The sequence below is a fragment of the Mobula birostris genome, chromosome 16 (genome assembly GCF_030028105.1).
Source record: "Mobula birostris isolate sMobBir1 chromosome 16, sMobBir1.hap1, whole genome shotgun sequence".
Lineage (NCBI taxonomy): Eukaryota > Metazoa > Chordata > Chondrichthyes > Myliobatiformes > Myliobatidae > Mobula > Mobula birostris.
This window is the reverse complement of record NC_092385.1, coordinates 53,197,926-53,222,094: the sequence shown is the minus strand read 5'-3', so window position 1 is coordinate 53,222,094 and position 24,169 is coordinate 53,197,926. Positions and strand designations below refer to the sequence as shown.

General features: G+C 41.6%; 1 protein-coding gene across 1 annotated transcript; it reads right to left on the bottom strand.

Moving 5' to 3' along the window:
• Positions 1-1,176: 1,176 nt before the first annotated feature.
• On the bottom strand, positions 1,177-20,883 carry LOC140211137 (tumor suppressor candidate 2-like). Its single transcript, XM_072280648.1, has 3 exons — positions 20,578-20,883; positions 4,693-4,813; positions 1,177-1,740 (listed from the first exon to the last, which is right to left on the bottom strand). The coding sequence occupies exons 1-3, from the start codon at positions 20,724-20,726 to the stop codon at positions 1,675-1,677; spliced, it is 336 nt and encodes a 111-aa protein (XP_072136749.1). The 5' UTR covers positions 20,727-20,883; the 3' UTR covers positions 1,177-1,674.
• Between the last annotated feature and the right edge of the window lie 3,286 nt (positions 20,884-24,169).

Below are 24,169 nucleotides of genomic sequence, written 5' to 3'. Positions count from 1 at the left end.
TGAGGTCAAAGTGCTTGCACGGTAGCTGTTAGCAATATGTAGAGCATATTCAGCACATGACATACAACAGTTAAAATGGCAGTTCACCTCTCAACACATATAGGATGGCAAATATAACGTTACTCTTGCTATGATCACATCTTACAAGATATTAAAATACTATTTTTTGCCACTTTAATACCATATTTAAATTTGCAAGTATTTTATTTCATTGTCTGAAAAAATTAGCTGCCAATGACAAGGACCGTCAAAACTTGTAGCTGTGGTCAAGCAGTTTCCCGCCTGATAGTTGTACAGAAATCAGAATGGTTTACAAGTAAGCAACACACACAAAATGCTGGAGGAACTCATATCAGGCAGCATCTATGGAACTGAGTAAACAGTCGATTTTTCAGACAGAGACCCTTCATCAGGGACAGGACTACTTTCAATATTTAAAAAGCACCTTCATGAATCTTGATAAAGGGTCTCAGCCCAAAACTTTGACAGTTTACTCTTTTCCATAGATGCTGACTGGCCTGCTGGGTTCCTCCAGCATTTTGTGTGTGTCGTTTAGATTTCCAGCATCTGCAGATTCTCTTGTGTTTGGTTTACAAATAAGTCACGCTACAAATCTGACTGACAATCTATCATGCATTTGCTGAATTCAGCTCAGATGGATTTAAAGAGCTGCAGAGAAATGAAATAAACCAGGATTTCTTTTTCTAATCATCCCTCATTTCCTTATACCATAATCCATTAAGCCCATCGAGGTCTAAGTCAAATCTTATTTTCCCACCTAATCTCCATAACTTGATGTCTCCTGTGCCCATCATTGATTCTCCTGCTACTCATCTGAAGGTAGTTTACAGTAGCCAACAAACATACTAGCAGGTCTTTAGGGTGCTCATTCAGCCACAGTGAGAATATGCAAACTCCATGCAAACAGAGATCAGGATCAAACATGGATCCCTAGAGCCGAGACACAGGAAAACCACCTATTATGCCACTGCACCAGTGAAAATGTGCAAACCTGCAGAAATGGGAAGCTTCGCAGCCAAGTTACTTTCTCAGTTTTTTTCTCAGCTTGGTAAGAATGGAAATTTATAGCTTGTACTTTTGGAAGAGAAGGAGTATGCATTTGTATTTTTAAGCGCTTTCTTTTTCATGTGGCATTCAAGTAGCACAAAGTTCAAAGACTTTGTGGAATCTTTTATTATATAGTATGAGAAAATTAACAAACAAAACAGTCATTCATAAATAAAACCTTGCAACTAATTTTCATAGATATGCCATTATATTTACTGCCAAATATTGTGCAGATGTGTATATACAGAACTCAAAATGTTTAAACACCCCTAATGACTGCATTAAATTAAAGCTACTATTTACATTGTCTTTAAACATATGTCACAGTAATCTAACACAATTACTTGAAATAGCACTGGAGTTCTAGTGTACATCTGTACTGTGTTCTTATAAATGAATTCAATTTTAACAGATCACTCTATAGACAATCATACAGAGGAAACGTCGAGTGTTTGGCTCTTAGCATTTAAAAACTACACGGAAATTAAACAGATGCCACACGCTCGTCAGATCAGTCTCCATCACCAACATACAGGACCATCAAAGGTTCAGCATCTGGCAAACTCCTATAGTCCAGGTTTATTTTGAAAGAAACTTCCATTCTGGTCACACCTCACATAAAACGACAGGGAAATCCACATGGATTCGCGGATGGTCCAATTTAACCATACCCTGTGAAAATAATGAACATAGATCAACCAATGAGAGGAGGGAGGTCAAAACCAGAGAGTTTTATTTCAGTAGTGTTAAGTTTTTTTTGTGTGATCTTTTGCATTATTTAGTACTGAATTCAATGGTTAGTTCATTTAAGAGTTGACATAGGCATGATTATCCAAATGGCTTTTAAGCTGTAAGAGCTGTTACACAATTTGAACTTCAAAAGACCAGTGCCACAAATGCACGACTGAAAGATGTGAACAGAAAAAGCTTCGAATGGGGTCTTCACTGTGAAGGCATCTCCCTTTCCACTTACAGAAACTGGAGGGTTTCTAGAATTTCAAATTTGATTTCAACTAAAAGTCAATCTTGTCTTTACACGAAGTAACAACCAGTGTTCTTGCACCTAACCCAAAACCAGTGATCTCTGCTTAAAGTCCTTATAAAACTAGGACAAAGGCCAAATCAGGTCACCGAACAATAGGCAAAATGTTATAACATTGGAAGGTGCAGAGAAAATTCACCAAAATGTTAACTGGGATGGAGCATTTCAGGTATGAGAAATGATTGATTGGTGAGGCTAGGTCTGTTTTCCCTAAAGGAGATGACGGACGTATACAAAAGGAGGGGCATAGACAGGGTACACCACAGGAAACTTTTCCCCATGTCATAAAACCAGGGGACATAGATTTGGCACAAAGACCAAGAGATTTAAAGGAGATCTCAGGGGAGTTGCACCTTTTCCACCCAGAGTGTGTCGTAAGAACATAAGAAACGGGAGCAGGAGTAGTCCAACTGGCCCATTGAACCGACTCTGCCATTCAGTAAGATCATGGCTATTGGACTCATCTCCACCTATCTGCCTTTCCCCCATAACCCTTGGAATTCCCCGAGTATGCAAAAATCTATCTAACCTTGTCTTAAATATATTTACTGAGGTAGCCTCCACTGCTTTATTGGGCAGAGAATTTCACAGATTCGCCACTCTATGGGAAAAGCAGTTCCTCCTCATCTCCGTCCTAAATCTACTCCCCCGAATCTTGAGGCTATGTCCCTAGTTCCAGTTTCACCTACCAGTGGAGACAACTTTCTTGCCTCTATCTTTTCTATCCCTTTCATAATTTTGTATGTTTCTATAAGATCTCCTCTCATTCTTCTGAATTCCAGCGAGAACAGTTCCAGGCCACTCAATCTCCCATCATAGTCTAACCCCACCCCCCCAAATCTCTGGAATCAACCTAGTGAACCTCCTCTGCACTGCCTCCAAAGGCAGCATATCCTTCCTCAAGTAAGGAGACCAGAAAGGCACACAGTACTCCAGGTGCGGCTCACCAGTATCCTGTACAGTTGCAGCATAACCTCCCTGCTCTTAAATTCAATCCCTCTAACAATGAAGGCCAACACTCCATTTGCCTTCTTGAAAGCCTGCTGCACCTGCAGACCAACGTTTTGCATCAAGAACCTGGAATTCACAGCCTGACAGTGGTGAAAGCAGAGTCACCAAAAGCATTTAAACTGCCTAGTCAAAGTAGTGCAGGAGGTGGGATTATTACAAAAAAGATCCCTTTGATTGGTGTGGGCAGAATATCCGATTTACGAAGGTATGGCTACAAATCTATAACAGTTTTAGCACATTTTACGTGAAAAAGGAGGCTGCAGTGTGCCCTATAAAAGTCATGCAAAACAGACATAGGAGCAAAACTGTCATTCAGCCAGTTCAGTCTGCCTCACCATTTCATCATTGATTTATTATCCCTCAACCCCATTTTCCTACCCTCTCCCAGTTACCTTTGACACCCTTCCTGATTAACAACCTATCAACCTCTGCTTTAAAAACACTGAAAAACTTGGTTTCCACTGCCATTTGTGACAATGGTTTTCACAGATTCAGCACTGTCTAAAGAAATCCCTCATCTCTGCTCTAAAGGGATATCCTTGTATTTTGAGACTGTCTCTTATCCTAGACTTCCCCACTATAGGAAACATCCTCTTCATGTCCACTCTATCTAGGCCTTTCAATATTTGATGGGTTTCAATGGGATCCCCCTCATTCTTCTAAACTCCAGCGAGTACAGGCCCAGAGCCATCAAATACTCCTCATAATTTAACCATGTCATTCCCAAGGTCATTCTTGTGAATCTTCTCTGGACCCTCCCGCAGAGGAAGACTGAATTAATGCATATTGTTTTACATAACTGATAGGCTCATGAAAATTTCCAAACAATAGGACTTCAACATGTATTACCACTGTACAATACTCATCCCTTTTAAATCTTTTGTCTCTATATCCCAAACACCTTTATGTAAATATTTAGTTCACCCTTTTGTTTAAACTACAGTATCACCCAGCTGCATTTCTCTTTACTTACATGGTTAAAACTCAATATTGTGAACTTTTATCACTTCTATAATTGTAAGGAGTCCCAGTTTCTCTTTTTAAAAATCTCTCTCAATCTATCAAGCCCGCTTCAATCTTAGTTAATGCCTTTAGCAGCTTCTACACAGCCTGTCCTTCTGGTAAAGCTATTCTCCCTGCTAGTCCAACTTAGACTGATTGTTAAAGCCCAACTACCATATAAGAGGCTGAGAATGGAAAACTCAGCAATTAATAGGCAACAAACTGGAAAAACTTCCTGCTCCATACAAATACTATATACTATACAGAGACCTGCAACATATTCGATACCGACATAACTGTTCTCAAATTTGAAGTTTCCTGGACCGAACACAATCCATGTGACACTCCAGTGCCATGGTTCAATAATGGTGACACACTACTTGTATGCAATGGTCACTCTGCTTAACCTATACAATACCAGTCACCAACCAAACTGTTAGATTTAGGAGTTTGAGGGATTCAACACATATCATCTAAATGTACCCATTCCTTATTAAGATGAAAATTAAATCAGTCCTTCGCCCCAAGAAAGTAAAATGAACCAACAATATAAAACTTGGCTCTCTCACCTGAGGTATTAAATTTTTATGAATTCTTTTCAGTTTAGCTTTTTTCCTTCCATTTTTTGTGACAAAGGTTTCTTCATAGAACTCATGAGCCAAATCGCCATCTTCATCATAGTACATTGAGCTGCAGGGGCAAAATAAATGTTTAGCTAAGTTGTGAATATTTATATTCCTGCTCTGTGGGCAAAACTGTAGCCATCTTTTATTATATGAATATTTGTTAAGTGGCTGCTGCAGCTGAAAAATCTAAACACTATTTCTCTGCCAAATGATCTAATTAAGTGAAAATGGTGCTTTTATTGAACTGTGGGGCTTGTCTTTCAAAGGGGTTTTACATCCAAATATGTACTGCTAAGAAAACAAAGTGCCTACTCAGATCAAGTTTAATATGCTATTATTGATATACAGCTCTTGGGGTGAACTCCCAAACAAAAGTTCTGATTCCCTGAGAATATTACCAACTCTCCTGATGATCTTTCAGTAATGCCAGCTCAATTATAAAAGAAAACGGTGGTGGACTTGCTAGGTTTGTGTATGTGTATCTGTAACTAGATCATCCAATCAGCCGTTGTAAAGGCTGGATACCCAACTGAATTTTTGTCCTATGGAAAATTTCATTAATGCTAGAAATGTAAATTAAAAGTTTAATGTTTAATTTTACCATTTCCATACTTTGCTAAGTCACTCCAAATTAGTCTAAACAACTGAATAAAATCAAAGAAACAGCCTTTAGTAACTGACTTATAACAATTAGAATGTCCCAGTTTAATCTCCACATCTGTCTTTGATGAGCTGATTACTGCAGCAATATAATTGGTTTCAAAGTGCCTACTGTTGCGTGAGGAGGGAGTGGAAAGAGGAGTAAAATAAATCAGGCAGATTTCAGCTCCCAACAGCTATCCAGTTACCTATACTGAGTGTGTATATTGGATGCCAGATGAGAACAGGATCAGGTTTGCCTGTTATACCCTCCACAATTGAACAGCCTGGAACACTCACTGTCTAGGCTCACACATGAAGAATGGCCACTTTGGTGATGGCTGCCAGCACTCATGGAACCGTGCCCATCAAGAGTCAGCGCCTTCAGGAGGGAAGAAAACTGGAGGAAAAATTATGCAAAAGAACACCTTAAATAAAAAGTCAAAATATTGTGATAAACAGATGCAAAAGACCTAATAGACACCCCAGAATTTCAATAACTTTGGGTCATGTTGCACTAGTGGTTGTTTGCACACTTAAAACAATCAATTTATTTTTTAATCTATATACAGTTCTGGTTAATTGGCCATTAGTTCATCAGGGCAGCTGTTGAGATGAAACAACTCTTAAATAATAAAAACAAATCGAGAAAATAGCTGGGTTTCCCTTAGTTTATTTCGGACACTATGCCACTTAATCGGGGTAGGAGACTGCTGCCAAACATTTTCTAACTAATGCCAGTCATGTGCACATCATGTAGTCATTTGGCATTACACCGTGTCTAGAGCTAACAATTTTAAATACCTTCACTTGAGTGTGTTTATATTCAAAAAACAGTATTTTATGTCGCTGATAGTTGGCGAGTTGTAAGCAGCAAGACAATTCAGAACTGTTTTATCCTCTGCGGTTTCAAGCATTCGGGCTTGGAATGTCAGAAAGGGCTAGGAGTGAAAGTTGAGCAATTTCACTACTTGAAGTTAGGAACTATGAAGAGTTTGAAGGTATCAACAATCATCTTGAATGCTACAATGAAAATGAAGATTTGGAATATTCAATTGTCAAAAGCACTGTATCAAGTTAGTCCATTATCTGTACTAGGTGCCTGCACTATCTTGGACATTTACTGTCAATCAAAAGAACACAGCAGCATACATTGGATGAATTCCTCAATCGATAACGATCAGGAGCCAGTAATACTGTATTTTTGTAGTGTTCTAATTTATTCTGTATTTCATTTAAATACACAATTTGCTATTCCGTGAAATGGTAGTTTGCCTTTTTTTTAAAAACACTTCTTAAAAACAATTTCCATGAATCTTTGGTTAATTGGGGCAGCCACCTAATTGGACAAAAATGTCTGGCCCTGATATCTCAATTAACTGGAATTCACTGTATTCCTTCCCCAGTTATGAATGAAAGAAAAAGTGAGACAGGATTTTAAAATGAAAGGAGCTATTCTGAAATCTGACCAAACTATGTTGATGCATAGATCCTCCAACCAACTTATTACCTAAAGCAAAAAAAAAGGCTAGAAATCACTTGGCTTGAAGTGAAACACTCAATGTCTAGGTGCACTTACTAAGTGTTGCCGCTGCCATAGAGAATGCACATCCCAAATTCAAACCCTGAAGTTCCATCAGTAAATGCTGCCTGGTGCTAAGGCTCAGCATTTTTGAAACCAACTTGAATTTCATTGATTTTTAATATATTTTGAGTACAGTGCTTCCTAGAAGACTTAGCCTCATCATTCGGCAATTAAGAGTCAGAATTTAAACTGCAGGATAATGAGTATTTTCTAGTAATCACAAAGACTCGCTATTAGAATTTCTGCACAGGGTAGACATTTCTCCTGACAAATCTCTTTAATCCTAACCTGTCGTTAATAGGTATCAACAAATAAAGGACAGGTAAGGTAATAAAATAGTAAAAGCATGATTAGAAAGGTGACAGACAAGAGTAACACCATTTTATGTACCCTATTAAATAAGCTCCACATTTCATAATAATCTAGGAACTAATTGCATGACGTATCCAGAAGAGTTAGAGCACTCTACAGTTAAGCAGTGAACAAAATGAAGCAAGTCATACCTTGTGTAATATTAAACATTTTGCCTTTTCAAATGACAGGCCACTGACAGGCGGCGCGGCACGGCAGCAGCAGCCTTTCGGATCTGGTGTTACTTTAATTTAATTTTAAGGCACAATTTTTGATTAGGGCACATGGATAACAGAGCCACTACCTACCATCACCAGATACTGCTACAATACAGAGATCACCCAAAAACAAACTTTCATGAAGATCTGCTGGTTAAATTACTCGACCTCAGCTTGCTGAGATGATCGAGCCTACAGCCCTTGGAGTTGACTAATGCCGGGGGCCGGAGGTGGGGACGTCGTAAGCGGTGTGCGAGGAAGCGGAAGCGAGACAAGCGGGCAGGAGTCCATGCCAGGAAAAAAAGCAAACCCTAGCCGGCCGGCTCTCCCGTCCATTCTGCTCTCCAATGTCTGCTCCCTGGACAATAAATTGGACTACATCCGACTCCAATGAAATACTCAGCGGGAGTACAGAGTCTGCTGTGCGTATGTTTTCACGGGAACGTGGCTCATCGACAGAATCCCAGAAGCCGCCATTCAGCTGGACGGGTTCGTTTTGTTTCGAGCAGATAGAGATGCAGCTCTTTCTGGCAAGACTCGTGGTAGTGGCTTGTGTGTTTACATCAATACAGAATGGTGCAACAACTCTGTGCTGGTTTCCAGATACTGCTTATCGCCAGTGAAGTTTGTGACTGTTAGATGCAGACCATTTTATTTACCAAGGGAATTCACCACTGTCCTTATAGTCAGTGTCTACATTCTCCCCAGCGCTAATGCGAAGGAGGCACTCTGTGAACTGTATGGGGCTATTAGCGAACTGCAGAACGCACACCCTGTTGGACTGTTTATTGTCGCTGGAGATTTTAACCACGCGAACCTTAAGTCAGTGCTCCCCAGATTCCATCAGAACGTGGACTTTGCAACGAGAGGGGAGAACGCGTTGGACCTTGTTTACACAAACATTCACGACGTGTACCGGGCGGAACCCCGCACCCATCTCAGTTACTCAGACCACATCTCTGTTATGCTAAACCCAGCATACAGACCGCTCAGCAGGTGCTCCAGACCAGTTCAGAAGCAGGTGAAAACCTGGCCAGCAGGAGCCATCTCTGCTCTTCAAGACTGCTTTGAGCACACTGACTGGCACATGTTCAGGGAGGCTGCAACCAATGACAACTCTCCCAACTTAGATGAGTACACGGCATCAGTGACTAGCTACATCAGCAAGTGCACCGATGACGTCACTGTGGCCAAGACCATCACTACACGCGCTAACCAGAAGCCATGGATGACTGCGGAGGTGCGTGCGTTGCTGAGGACCCCTGACTCCGCCTTCAGAGCAGGTGACAAGGCAGCCCTAACAACAGTGAGGGCCAAACTGTCCCAGGCCATCAGAGAGGCAAAGTGTGCACACGCCCAGCAAATCCACAGCCACTTCCAGAACAGCGGCGCATGGGGAAGGGCATTCAGGACATCACCACCTACAAGACACCACCTGTCTGTGCTGGTGATGCCTCCCTCCCAGATGCGTTGAACAACTTCTACGCTTGTTTTGAGGCAGAAAATGACGTGGCGGCGAGGAAGACCACCCCTCCTCCAAACGACCAGGTGCTGTTGTTACGTCATCAACAATGAATATACAATTGAGTCAAGTTTTATAAACAAACATAAACATTTATTAAACTCTGCTCAACAATAGCGAAAAGTATTCAAATGAATAACTTAACTGGAAGTTAACTGCTATACGGCAACTCTGGAACAGTTCTTAAAAGGGTAAATTTGAAGTCCAAGTGATTTACACAGTCAATAAGGCGAGACTTCTCTGGGAACGGATTTCTTCAAAGACGTGACGTTACTGCTGATTCTGGCCAAAGGATTCATGACGAAGGAAGTAAAATGGCTTAAAGGAACTGAACTTTTCCTGGCGAATGAACACTGCAAAAACCTTCCTGATCTTACAGGGGTTATCTCAGATGCCGGCCACTATTCCTGAACCAAGATTCAATAAGGTCAATCCTTTATGAAACTGCCGAACGACACCAACTTTACTCAATCCTTCAGGTTCCCGTACGTTAGTGAGGTCTTCACTCTCCAATACTAGATGTAAAATAGAAAGTAAGACTCCACTTTAAAACAAAACTGCGTCATGAGACGAATACGCAGCATAATGGAGTAACTGACGAATTAAACAACCAATCAACCTCGTAACAACATATACCTGTTGAGAACATGTCATCACGTCACCTCACACTGGCAGGAAAATTATATCACCCCACCATCACAAGACCATTACATCATGCTCACAAGATACTCAATTACATCAGGGTCATATGACAGTCACAAGATAACCACGAGGTATGTAACACTGTGTCTTACCGTGGCCGATGTGAGGAGAACCCTGTGCGGGGTCAACCTACGGAAGGCTGCTGGACCAGATGATATTCCCGGCAGAGTGCTTAGAGGATGTGCAGATCAGCTAGCAGAGATTCTCACTGACATCTTCAACATCTCCCTGAGCAGCGCCGTCGTTCCTACGTGCTTCAAGGCTGCCACCATCGTCCCCATGCCGAAGAATTCTTCAGTGTCCTGCCTCAAAAACTACCATCCCGTTGCACTCACATCCATCATCATGAAGTGCTTCGAGAGGTTTGTCATGAGGCACATCAAGACCCTACTGCCCCCCTCACTGGACCCCCTGCAGTTCGCATACCATCCCAACCGTTCAACAGACGACGCCATTGCCATCACCCTCCACCTGGCCCTAACCCACCTGGACAAAAAAGACACGCATGTTCGAATGCTGTTCATAGACTTCAGTTCAGCATTCAACACAATCATTCCTCAGAAACTAACTGGAAAGCTGAGCCTACTGGGCCTGAACACCTCCCTCTGCAACTGGATCCTAGACTTCCTGACTGGGAGACCTCAGTCAGTCCATATCGGGAGCAGCATCTCCAACACCATCACACTGAGCACGGGGGCCCCCCGGGGCTGCGTGCTCAGTCCACTGCTGTTCACTCTGCTGACCCACGACAGGGCTGCAGCACACAGCTCGAACCACATCAGGTTCACCGATGACCCAACCATGGTGGGTCTCATCAGCAAGAACGATGAGTCAGCATACAAAGAGGAGGTGCAGCGGCTAACAGACTGGTGCAGAGCCAACAACCTGTCTCTGAATGTGAACAAAACAAAAGAGATAGTTGTTGACTTCAGGAGGACACGGAACAACCACTCTCTGCTGAACATCGACGACTCCTCCGTAGAGATCATTAACAGCACCAAATTTCTTGGTGTTCACCTGGTGGAGAATCTCACCTGGTCCTTCAACACCAGCTCCATAGCAAAGAAAGCCCAGCAGCGTCTCTACTTTTTACAAAGGCTGAGAAAAGTCCATCTCCCACCCCCCCATCCTCACCACATTCTACAGAGGTTGTATTGAGAGCATCCTGAGCAGCTGCATCACTGCCTGGTCCAGAAATTGCACCATCTCGGATCGCAAGATCCTGCAGTGAGGTCAGCTGAGAAGATCATCAGGGTCTCTCTTCCCGCCATTACAGACACTTACACCACACGCTGCATCCATAAAGCAAACAGCATTATGAAGGACCCCACGCACCCCTCATACAAACTCTTCTCCCTCCTGCCATCTGGAAAAAGGCACCGAAGTATTTGGGCTCTCATAACCAGACTATGTAACAGTTTCTTCCCCCAAGTCATCAGACTCCTCAATACCCAGAGCCTGGACTGACACCAACCTACTGCCCTCTACTGTGCATATCGTCTTGCTTATTATTTATCATAATGCCTGCACTATTCTGTGCACTTTATGCAGTCCTGGGTAGGTCTGTAGTCTAGTGTAGTTTTGTGTTGTTTTACGTAGTTTTGTATTGTTTCATGTAGCACCACTGTCCTGAATAATGTTGTCTCGTTTTTACTGCGTACTGTACCAGCAGTTATGGTCAAAATGACAATAAAAAGTGACTTGACTTGATAAAACATTTGCTTAAAACAAGTAAATCTGTCCCAGATTATGTGCAACCAGGCCATATAAGGGGAAGAACACTGCCAAGCTCAGCTAATATCAAGTACACAAGACGCTGACTGTCCAATATCTTACTTCAAAATATATTGGAAACAAGTACCCTTAGGCTACTTTTTCCAGAACGAATTAACAAAAACCTATAAAGTATAAACTTCACCTTTAACTTTTTGGTGCTACAGTCTCAAATTGTATTTCTCAACTAAACTTGTGTGTGTGTGTGTATAAAATATATATATACACACACATATATATATTGACATACATATATAGACACACACACACACATTATATATATATATATATATATATACACACACACACACACACACACACACATACACACACACACACAGCTGACTAGTTACAGCAGGCCATTTGTTTTAACTACTGCATACAAAACATCTAAGAACTTCATTTATCCTGAGCTTTACCATTTTTGCACTCATTCTCATGTGGTTGGGAAGGGCAAGAAGTGGTCAGGACATAGTTTTGGAGGGGTAAAAGAAACTTATTTATATTGTCCCATACACATTTCATTAGGTATTATGATTAGACAAAAAATGCAATAGACTATTCACATAAATAATGGCTTCAAAATGTCAGAGACCCAATTTTCTGACAGCTTACATCCTGAGGCATTAGCAAGCAGTGAGGGCACTCTTCACTTGCCTGGATGAGTGAGGTTCCAACAACTCAAGATGTTCAGCACCACAAAGGGCAAAGCAGCCTGCTTGATTGGTACCTTGTCCACCACCACCATGAATGTACATCAACATAAACAAAATGCATCATTTATTCATCTAGGCTACAACAACAGCACCTCCCAAAACAATCTCTAGCTCTAAGAGCTCCCCATCATTGTAGGAGAATCTTCACAAAAAAAGCCTGACGTGGTTTAAGTCAGCGGCAACTACCTGTTTCTAAAGGACAATTAGGGATAGGCAATGAACCTCACATTGACAGCAACACTCAGATTCTGAAAATGAAAATAATTAAGGGGGGGGCAGGGTGGGTAGCTATGCAGAAACCATTAATATTAAATGCCCTGACTGTAATTCATGCTGCTTGTCTTTCATATTTAATACATACACATTCTTCACATAAATAAGTCCTTCACCACTGTTATTTTGCCTTTCAACTCAGATATTTAACACAGAAAGTTCATAATTTTCCTACATTCTGAAAATTAGGTATGAAAAAAACAACTAGCCATGTAGTTTTGAACTTAATTTGAAACCTCACATCACCCGAATCTTTTTGCACATTTAAGAGTTTTTGCATTTACGGTGTTAACTATCAAACCATTTCATGAATGTTGAAAAAATATAGATATAAAGCTCAACTCAACTAAACTAAATCAGTATCATTCAGTAAACAGAATCTGGAACTCCAATTACTTGGTCAATGTGTGACCTTTGCATCCAGAATCAGAAATGGGCAAACAAATCACTGTTAAGCAGCTCTGAATCATAAGTAATTGGCAACATTCCCTGAATTGTGCAACAATTAGTTACAGTCTTAATTTTCCAGTTCTGCTTGTCTACTTGCATCCAAAATTTGACTGAAATCTTATTGCTATCAGAATAATAATTTGCCAGTGAATATTAGCAGTTGGCTGTTTATTAACATAGCAATTCAGCCCTAGAATAATAAAGGGCAGATATCCATTAAGTACTGTACTCTGCAACTATAAAATCACTACAGAATCAATTTAAGTAGAAAAGCAAAGCAGTAATCTCTAGAAGAACTCAACATCAAACCATCTGTACACTCGATTCACTGATTCGATTTGATTCACTGTAGTGCTTATGGTCCTCCAGCACAAACACGACTGGTACTTAACACCCATGCATTATTTTAGACGACTTGGCTCAAACTGCAGATTATGCTGAAAAAACTGGCTGGGAACTCTATGGCTGCACCAGATAGCTGGTGTGAAATCTTGCCCTTTGCCAATACTGCCTCAGCAATGAATTGACCACAGCCTTTTATGGAGAGGTCGTCTCTGAGGGTTAGTGTTGGGTGGATCAAGAGAGTAATGTGACCATTTTACACTGAGAACAGCAATGAGTGCAGATCATTGATGGGACTCTCAGCATCTCCTCCGTGTATTGATCACCTTTTTGGAGGGAACTTCAGTTGCCTTCTTCCTCCTTCTGTGTGGCTGCACAACTCTCCCAGCCCAGAGATTTCTCCATAGTAACAAGCTCAACAATGTTCAGCATTAATCCACAATGATGACACCAGCTCTCAGAAGCAGCTTCTCCACACAGAGAGGCTCATTGCTAGACATGCATCTGATTCTCAGCACAGCAGATGTAAGACCAGGAATTTGGCTAAGTTTCTCACTTTGATATGAGAACAAGCACAAGCTTGGATCAGTATTAAAAAAAATGTCAGTGTATTTGGAAACCTTACATAGTACTGCAAATGCTTACCAAGCCAACACAGGACGGTCTCAAATTTTTAGATTTGTAAACATTTTCTCTCAGGAAGTTTCCCTTGCCTGTTTTTAAAAAAAGTGCCCAATTCTAAATAAACACACCTCTCTCGGCTACGGCAGTTGTGCCATGCAAGTTACCTTATAATTAAAACACACGTGTTTTGAGGGTCAAGACTCCCCTTCACAGATCAAACAGAGGTTAAAGGAGTTCATATACTCTGAGGGAAATTTCACATGGGTAGGAACAGGAGAGAATACCAGATGATTGGTTAACTACACTTTTAATAACTGCATCAATGATTGGATTATTGTAGGAATGAAAAAAAGTGTTTCAGCTCAACATTTAACACCATCACCCCCCTCAATAGTGATACTAATCAACAAGCTTCAAAGCCTGGGCCTTCCTCATCAGGAGACCAGTCAGTGCAGATCAGTAATGATATTGCCTTCTTGCTGACAATCAACAGAAACACAGTTGAAGGTTGCATGTTGAGCCCACTGCTCTCATCTCTCTACACTCATGACTACATGGCTCAGCACAGCTCAAATACCATCTATAAATTCACTGATGACACTACTGTTGTTGGCAGGATCTCGGGCAGCGACGAAGTGGTGTACAGGAGTGAGACAGATCAGCTGGCTGAGCAGTGTCGCAACAACAATCCTGCACTCAATGTCAGTCAACAATACCAAACAATTGATTGTGGACTTCAGGAAGGGGAGATTGGGAGACACACACCTGTCCTCATTGAAGGTACAGGAGTGGAAAAGGTGAGCATTTTCAAAGGCATTAACACCTCAAAGGATATATTCTGGGTCGAACATGCTGATGCAATCATGAAGGCATGCTAGTGGCTGTATGTATTCAGAGTTTGAGTAGATTTATTATGTCAAAGATTTTAACAAATATCTACAGATGCTGGAGAGCATTCAGACTGGTTTCATCACAGCCTGGTATGGAGGTTCCAACACACAAGATCAAGAGGCTGCCAGCTCCACAGGCACAAGCCTCTCCAACATCAAGGGGATCTTCAAACGGCAACGTCTCAAAGCAGCATCCATCATTACGGACCCTCAATGTCCAGGACATGCCATCTTCTCATTCCTATCATCAGGGAGGAGATCAGGAGCCTAAAAACACTCAACATTTTGGGAACAGTTTTTCCCCCTCTGTAGACTTCTGACTAGGCCTCACTCATTCTCTTTCGCACCATTTTTTATTGCTGCCATAAAACAACAAATTTCATGATATATCAGTGATAATAAATTTGACTGATTAAGATGAGGTTGAAACAGAAAATAACATTGAAACTAAACTTTTATATTTCAAGTTTTTAAATAATTTGACCCAACTCTAGATGTATTATTTTGATCTGCGATTACAGTGAGTTCTGGTTAACTGGGACAGCAGAACCAGTACGTTGTCACCAAATTAGTGGCTGCCCCAATTAGGTGAAGTTTCACAGAAATAATTTAAAAAGTACAAAAAAGACGAACTGCCATTTAAATGAAATACAGAAGAAATTAGAACTTTACCAAGACTACTGCAGTACTATAAAACTGTGCTTTAGTTTCTAATATTTACAGATGCAACCATGTATTTTTGATTGACTGTAAATGGCACAAATTCAGCACAGACACTTAGTGCAGATAATGGACTGCCTTCAAACAATGCTTTTGACGATTACCTCCTCCAAATCTTCATTTTCATAGTAACATTCAAGATGATTGCTGATACCTTCAAATTCTTTGCCATTCTTAACTTGAAATAGTGAAATAGTTTTATTTTCATGCCTGGCCGTTTCGGGCATCTCTGAGCTGGACTGCTTGAAACCATAGTGAGTAACACAGTTCTAGACTGTCTTACTGCTTATTACTTGCCAACTATCAGTGACATAAAACACTATTTTTTTTTAAATACAAACACACAGAGGTGGCACTATTTAAAAACCGTTCGCTCTACACACAGTGTAATCTCTGACAGGAACACAACATGTACAGAAACTTCAGCAACAGTCTCCTGTCCCAATTAAGTGGCATAGAGTCCCAAATAAACAAAAGGAATCCAGGCTATTTTCTCAATTTGGTTCTGTTATTTAAGAAATGTCCCCTGATGGCCCAATTAACCAGAATCCACTGTATATGACTGATACAATTTGGAATACTGCTCTTAAGGTGAGTAAACTTCCCTGGATTTTTGTGTGTTTGGAGCACAGGCTCAATTCTCATCCAATGATAATTAAGCTGGTTTTACCAAAGGACTGCACTTGACATTCTGCCAATCAACAAACCAATTATAGCTCGTTTGACTTGTCCTTTTCCAAAGCTGAAGTGGGATTCTTGGCAAGAGGATTAAAACCATTCACGATTTCCCATTATGGGTAAATGTGTAATTGAAACTAAAGGCCAAGGCTCAAATATGGGCTATAGATATTTTCTGAAGATTAAATACAAGCCAGTATCCTTAAGTGAATAATAATGTAATTATAAAAACAGTATTCTGTATATACTCAGCAGGTCAGGCAGCACCTGTGAAGAGAGAAACAATTCAGAGTTCAGTTCAATGGTCTTTCATCAGGACAAGGAACAGAGAAACAGGTTAAGATACAGAAAGGGCAAGGGGTGAAAAGAGGGGAAGTATGATCAGAAAGAGGAAAGATGTAAATGAGAGGAATGATATAGTAAGTAAAAGGCGTAAATGTAGAATATTCTGAAATTATCAAAAAAACAGAAGGAATGCTACAAATTATATTAGAGGAGGCTCTAATTTGAATTTCTAAAAAATGTGTTGTTCCTGATGAAAGAATGTAGGAGGCCAAAAACAGATCAAAGTACAAAAGGAATGGAGAATTAAAGTGACAGTTGATTAGAAGCTTAGGGCCACAACTGTGGACTGAAGCAAATACAGAAGCCACATTGTGAACAAATGACTGAATATTGCATAGGTAAATCACTGCTTCACATAGAAAATGTGTTCTGGATTGTGAACAGGAAGGTTACAAATATGCATTAATTGGATTTACTATTGCTGAATAAAAATAGGTAATGGAAATTAAAATATTTTGAAATGATTTTCAGACAGGATCAAAAATCCAAAAGGATCAAACTGTTAAAGTAAAAATATCAAAATTCCTAATATATGGCTCACACTGTTTGGAGCAAAGAACTGTCAATCCAACACAGAAACAGAAAATGCTAGAAGAGGCAGCATCAGTAGAGAAATATTCAGGACAAGAATATTTCAGAACTAGAATTCTATTATTTGAAAAATCTTGTCATTTGATGGTCAAAATTTCCCCATGCCATTTTATGTTGGCCCAAAATGGCAACTCAAACACGAGGAATTCTGCAGATGCTAGAAATTCCAGCAATATACATCAAAGTTGCTGGTGAACGCAGCAGGCCAGGCAGCATCTATAGGAAGAGGTACAGTCGACGTTTCAGCCTGAGACCCTTCCTCAGGACTAACTGAAGGAAGAGTGAGTAAGGAATTTGAAAGTGGGAGGGGGAGGGGGAGATCCAAAATGATAGGAGGAAACAGGAGGGGGAGGGATGGAGCCAAGAGCTGGACAGTTGATTGGCAAAAGGTGATATGAGAGCATCATGGGACAGGAGGCCCAGGGAGAAGGAAAAGGGGGAGGGGGGGGGAACCCAGAGGATGGGCAAGGGTTATAGTCAGGGGGGGAGGGGGAGGGGGAGAGAATGAGAACATGTATATATAAATAAATAACAGATGGGGTACGAGAGGGAGGTGGGGCATTAGCGGAAGTTTGAGAAGTCAATGTTCATGCCATCAGGTTGGAGGCTACCCAGATGGAATATAAGGTGTTGTTCCTCCAACCTGAGTGTGGCTTCATCTTTACAGTAGAGGAGGCCAAAATGGCAACTGTTGTTTTCACCACTGGCAGTACCTGGGTTAATTGAAGCTGGCTCATACCCTAGCAAACAAATGAATTTAAAATGGCCAACAAAACAGCAATGCAAATTACATTAAATCTGGTTTGCCAAAGTCTGGCACCCACAGCAATTAGCAAGTAACTAAAGATCAACAGCATCTCCCAACCTGCTGACAGGTACTACTGGAAAGGTCATTTTTCTTGAGTCACTGTGGAGCAGGGTTTCAATCTGAAACATTGACAATTGCTTTCTCCTCAAAGATACCGATTGGCCTGCTAGAGTTTCTCCACCACTGTGTGCTGCTTCATACTTCATACAACTATCTAAAGCTCTCTTGCTTTAAAGTCAACTTGCCAGTTTTTTTCCCCTCTGCACATTCCTTGTAATGCCCTTCCATAACTCATATTACAAAAAAACACAAGAGCCCTGTAGAACTCGACTGAAAAGAAAAGGCTTCCAGTCATTAAAAATGTGTCAACTACCTTCTGCTACCTGCCACTGAGCAAATTTATTAATAACCTTCTCCTTTTGGATACAATGGACTTTTGATCAACCTACAACTGGAGCTTGTCAAAGCCCGTTAGGCTTCATCTTCCTTGTGGAGACAGCTAAGACATATTCATTAAGAACCCAATTAATATTTTTCCACTTCCAGACAGAGGTAAATGGAAACTTTCAATCTCTGATAGTTGTCCTGATTTTATGTAAAACAAGATCTTTGGATTTAATTTTTTCTCTTGCAGTATTCTTTCATGACTTAATTTCCAATGTTCTTCTTAATTTCACTCTTTTTGACCTTTGACTATTAATTTGTCAGCATTCTCACATGCGTAAACTGCTTTTCAGTCAAATGCATTCAATTTTACTTTCAAGTCATGACCATGTAGGTTGAGATGCCTCCACACAAACCAGTCTTCGCTCAGCCCTGTACAGTTAAAAGGCTTTGGTGCGCTCAAGAACACAGCCAGTACAGAACCTAAGCAATACTGCACTGTCAGAAAGCTAGGTCTTAAATTATTCAGGTAGACAGACTATTCAGAAATGTAAGTTATAATAAAAATGAACCAAAAACTAATTATGGAAACAAATGTATGAATCAATAGCTGCATAAATCAAATCTGAGATCTTTGAAGCCAGATGCACACCTCAAATCCCTCAGAACTAGTCAAGGAATGATAGCGATTTTTGATGATTTTCCTAAAATGTTATTTGCCTGCCAGGAGGCAGATTTTTTTTTAAAAACAGCCAAGATATTGTACAAGCTTTCAGTTAGATAAGTCTTTTAACCTTTTCAAGACCAGAACTAATGTTGTCTTTAACAAATGAACAATCATATACCTAAATAATACACTTACTTTGGATTTTGAAATCATCATATTTGTAAGTGCAAAGCAATGTGTGCTGTGGCAAACAGGAATCCTCATAAGTGCATTTAGTGGCCACTTTATTAGGTACAGGAGGTACCTAATAAAGTGGTCATTGAATATATTTGTAATAGTTTGCTGCTGTAACCCATCCAACTCAAGATCCAACATATTATTGTGTTCTGCACACCCGTTAACATGTGATCATTTGAGTTACTGTTGCCTTCCTGTCAGTTTGAACCAGCCCAGCCATTCTCCTCTGAGCTCCCTCATTAACAAAGTGTTTCTTCCCACAGACCTGCTCATTGAGTGTGTTTTGTTTCTCACATCATTATCTGTAAACTCTAGAGACTGTTCTGTGTGAAAATCCCAGGAGACCAGCAGTTTCTGAGATATTGAAACTACCCCCGCCTGGCACAATGATTCCACAGTCAAGGTCACTTAATCACATTTCTTCCTCACTCTGATGTAGAGTCTGAACAACTGAACCTCTTGACATTATGTGCATGCTTTTATGCCTTGAGCTGTTGCCATCTGATTGGCTGACAACATTCCCCCTAAATTTTTTTTTAACAGCAATGCAGACTAAGCATTGCTCTGAACAGGACATTTTCCATGGCTTGAAAACTGCACAACATTGTATATTATCATAAAAAAGAAAATTCCAGCTGTGCCATAAAGGTTATGTGTTACAGGAGTGTTTTAGTGACTGTGATGCTGCACAGTTTAGAAGAAAAAAGTGGTGGCTGAATAGATACTTGCATTAATGAGGTGTACCTCATAAAGTGGGCACTGAGTTTACTTACACAGAATAACAGTGACAGTAATTTGAAGAAACTGTTTCCTTTAGTGAGCCTTGAAAAGTGTTGCTACCATAACAGCTAGATGTGCAGAGTCACTTTCCCTCCCAATTAACTACAGGTTCATAGGGTCTCCAATGGGAATTCATCAGAGCGGCAATTAAAAGAAAGATAAACAGGAGAGTATGGCAAGGAGCGAACTTCTGAGTGCCGTTCCACCTACAAGAATGCAAAACCAAAACTAAGCACTAACCAAATAAGACTGAAAACATCGTGTGGTGCAAATGAATAACACCCGAGTAGCAAATGCAAACCACTGAATAATACGGCTTGTAATATTTTGTCTGTACACCGCCCAGCCTCACACCTGCCTACACAAGAGAAACCTCCCGCCCCAGCCTTCAAACCCACCTACACCTACACCCACCCGCCCCACTCAATTCCCGGGTTCCGCACCACCCCGAGGCCTTCCCCACCCCAATCAGTCTCCACAGCCACATACCCCGCCCCAACCCACCCCGGCTCTCCACCTCCCCCACCCCTCACCTCCTGCGGCTGAACACGAAGGGGGTAGCACCTAGCCGCCCGCTGCGGTACCGGGCCAGGCTCTGCTGGCGTTCGCCGTCGGCTGTGTCGGTGACGGCGCCCGAGCCGAAGGGCCAGAAGCTGCGGCTTTTGGAACTGCTGCCGCCCATGTCAGCGGGAGACCATCCCCAGCGGCCAGGCTCGGGGACGGGCAGAGTGCGGGGAGAGGCCGGAACCGGGGCCGCCACCGCCTGTCGCTCCCCTTCTCCTCACTCGTGTCAGCGCCAGTCACAAGGACCCCACCTGCGTCCAGGAACTGTCTACGCAGCCGCCTGACAGAAGAACAACTTCCGCTCGGTGGGCAGGATGTGACGTTGGTGCGGGCGAAGCCCGGCTCGGTTACCTGATTTAGGTGGGTGTGTTGGTTTGGATGCTCCATTATTACTAACGGACTCTTGTTAATAATAAAATACATGTTTCATAACATTGCAGTGCTGTTCTTAAACACATGACCGAAAGATACAGCAGTATATGGATCATCTGCAGAGGAGGAGGAATGCTAAATGGAGTGTAATGTGGGGAAGTGTGAGAGGTTTCCCTTTGGGAGGTCAAATGTAAGGGAATAGTACGTACAGTGTTAATGACAGGACCTGAACAATCTTGATGTATAGAGGGAACTCGAGGTCCAAGTCCATAGCACGCTTAATGTGGTGCACAAGTTGATAGGATGGTAAAGAAAGCATATGGCATGCTTGATTTTATTAGTTAAGCCATTAAGTTGAAGGGTCAGGAAGGTATGTTGCACCTTTGTAGAACTCTGGTTGGGCTGCATCTGGAGTATTGCCTTCTAGCAACACACATCAAAGTTGCTGGTGAACGCAGCAGGCCAGGCAGCATCTCTAGGAAGAGGTACAGTCGACATTTCAGGCCAAGACCCTTCGTCAGGACTAACTGAAGGAAGAGTGAGTAAGGGATTTGAAAGTTGGAGGGGGAGGGGGAGATCCAAGATGATAGGAGAAGACAGGAGGGGGAGGGATGGAGCCAAGAGCTGGACAGGTGATAGGCAAAAGGGATACGAGAGGATCATGGGACAGGAGGTCCGGGAAGAAAGACAAAGGGGGGGAACCCAGAGGATGGGCAAGGGCTATATTCAGAGGGACAGAGGGAGAAAAAGGAGAGAGTGAGAAAGAATGTGTGTATAAAAATAAATAACAGTTGGGGTACGAGGGAGAGGTGGGGCATTAGCGGAAGTTAGAGAAGTCAATGTTCATGCCATCAGGTTGGAGGCTACCCAGACGGAATATAAGGTGTGTCTCCAACCTGAGTGTGGCTTCATCTTTACAGTAGAGGAGGCCATGGATAGACATGTCAAAATGGCGCTTGCTTCACAGTCATGGGAACATGGAGATGATCTCATTTACATAAAATGAATATGTTTTAGACTTACTCTTACTTTTGAACCCTCTCTTCAGATGGGTGGGATGAAGTGAGGTCCATTTTGTGGATTTAATGCATGCATGCCAGCAGATGAGTCCAATTTACTAAAAATGTCAGCACTTGCAGAGGCAAGCTCCAACATCCCAACTTCCAGATGAACGTGAGTGCATTTGGCTGCATGTGTTCCACCACCGCAAGTTCAAGTTCAAATTTAATTGTCATTTGCCAAACCCATGGATATAGCTAAACAAGACGTTGTTCCTCCATGGCAAAAATGCAAAACAGAGCACATAGTCACAAAATAATATTACTGCAAGTCCCTGAAGATTAATGCTGTGTAGGATGTTGTCCTGGTGCTATGTTTCTGCAAGAACAAGTACACAGGAGTTCTTGTCTTGTGCTGGGTCAGCTGCAGATAGAGGCAATCCAGCTTTTCTTTCAGGGAGTGAACACTGAAGAGCAGCACGTACAGGAGAGCTGGCAAGAGAGGTAGATTAGAGATCGTCATCATTAGATGCTGTGTCGTATGACTTGGCCAATCATGGTCTTTGACCATGATTGTTCTTGGCAAAGTTTTCTACAGAAGTGCTTTGCCATGGCCTTCTTAGATTAGAGGAATGGCGCTCAGAAACTCAGGAATGCACTAAAACTTATGCAGCCATTGCAAGAGAAAATGATGGTGTTCCTGACTTTGCACGCAATTTAGTTAAAATCTTTGTTGAAACCCCATGAATTACTTAGCTTTGATTGTAAGTGAATGACAACTGATGATGTGCAACTGTTAAGTAAAATGAGTAACTTGACTTGTAATGAAATTGCTGACTTAAATGCTCTGTAATAATACTTCCGAATTATTTCAAGAATGAAGTGTATTTTGAACTGATTTGAATATTTCAATTACCAATATTTTAAACAGAATCTGAATTCAACAAGGTTTTCATAGAATTTCCTGAAGCATGCCTTTGAAACTAAGGCAAAAAGAAACAAATTTGTTGTGTCCATTAGATGTCAGATAAGTACTCAAAAAATTATTCAGAGCATGTGATGCTTTCTTCCATTTATAAGGGATTTATTGATAAATCTTCTGGCTAATTTGTGTACTTAGGCATTATGGCTCACTATCAGGATGGGTGAAGCTATCTTTGCCTTTAGGAGGATCTGAGAAATTTATCTGCACACTCAAGATTGTGTTTCAGTAAGAGGCAACAACGTTGGATCTCAATATCACATGTCTTTGGGTCCTTATTTTTGATGCAACACATCACCACAATGATCAAGGGAGCAGTCTCAGTGCCTGCCTGTATGACTGCTGCTTTCACGTGAAGGAGAATGGTAAGAAAATAGAGCTGCAGGAGTATTCACACAAATTTAGTTCTCCAAATGCATCCGTGCATCACTGAAAATGGCCTTGCGAGTTGCCTTCATTGGTCAAACCATTGTGTGTAAGAGTCAAAAAGCCATGTTGCAGCTACATTAACGTTTGGTTAGGCCTCATTTGGAATATTAGCTGCAATTCTGGTTGCCCCATTGCAGGACAGATGTAGAGTATTTGGAAAGGGTGCAGAAGATGTTTACCAGAATGCTGCCTGGATTGAAGGGTATGAGCTAGAAGGAGAGCTTGGACAAACAGGTTATTTACTGTAGAGCATCAGCGGCGGAAGAGTCCGTCATCAGGGACCCTCACCACCCAGGTCACGCTCTCTTCTCGCTGCTGCCATCAGGGAGAAGGTACAGGAGCCTCAGGACTCGCACCACCTGGTTCAAGAACAGTTACTACACCTCAACCATCAAGTTCTTGAACAAAAAGAGATAACTACACTCAACTTCACTTGCCCCATCATTGAAATGTTCCCACAACCAATGAACTCGTTTTCAAGGACTCTTCATCTCATATTCTTGTTATTTATTGCTGTTTTGTTATATTTACATTTCTACAGTTTGTTCTCTTCTGCACTCTAGAAACACAGAAACATAGAAAATAGGTGCAGGAGTAGGCCATTCGGCCCTTTGAGCCTGCACCGCCATTCAGTATGATCATGGCTGATCATCCAACTCAGAACCCTGCACCAGCCTTCCCTCCATACTCCCTGATCCCTTTAGCCACAAGGGCCATATCTAACTCCCTCTTAAATATAGCCAATGAACTGGCCTCAACTGTTTCCTGTGGCAGAGAATT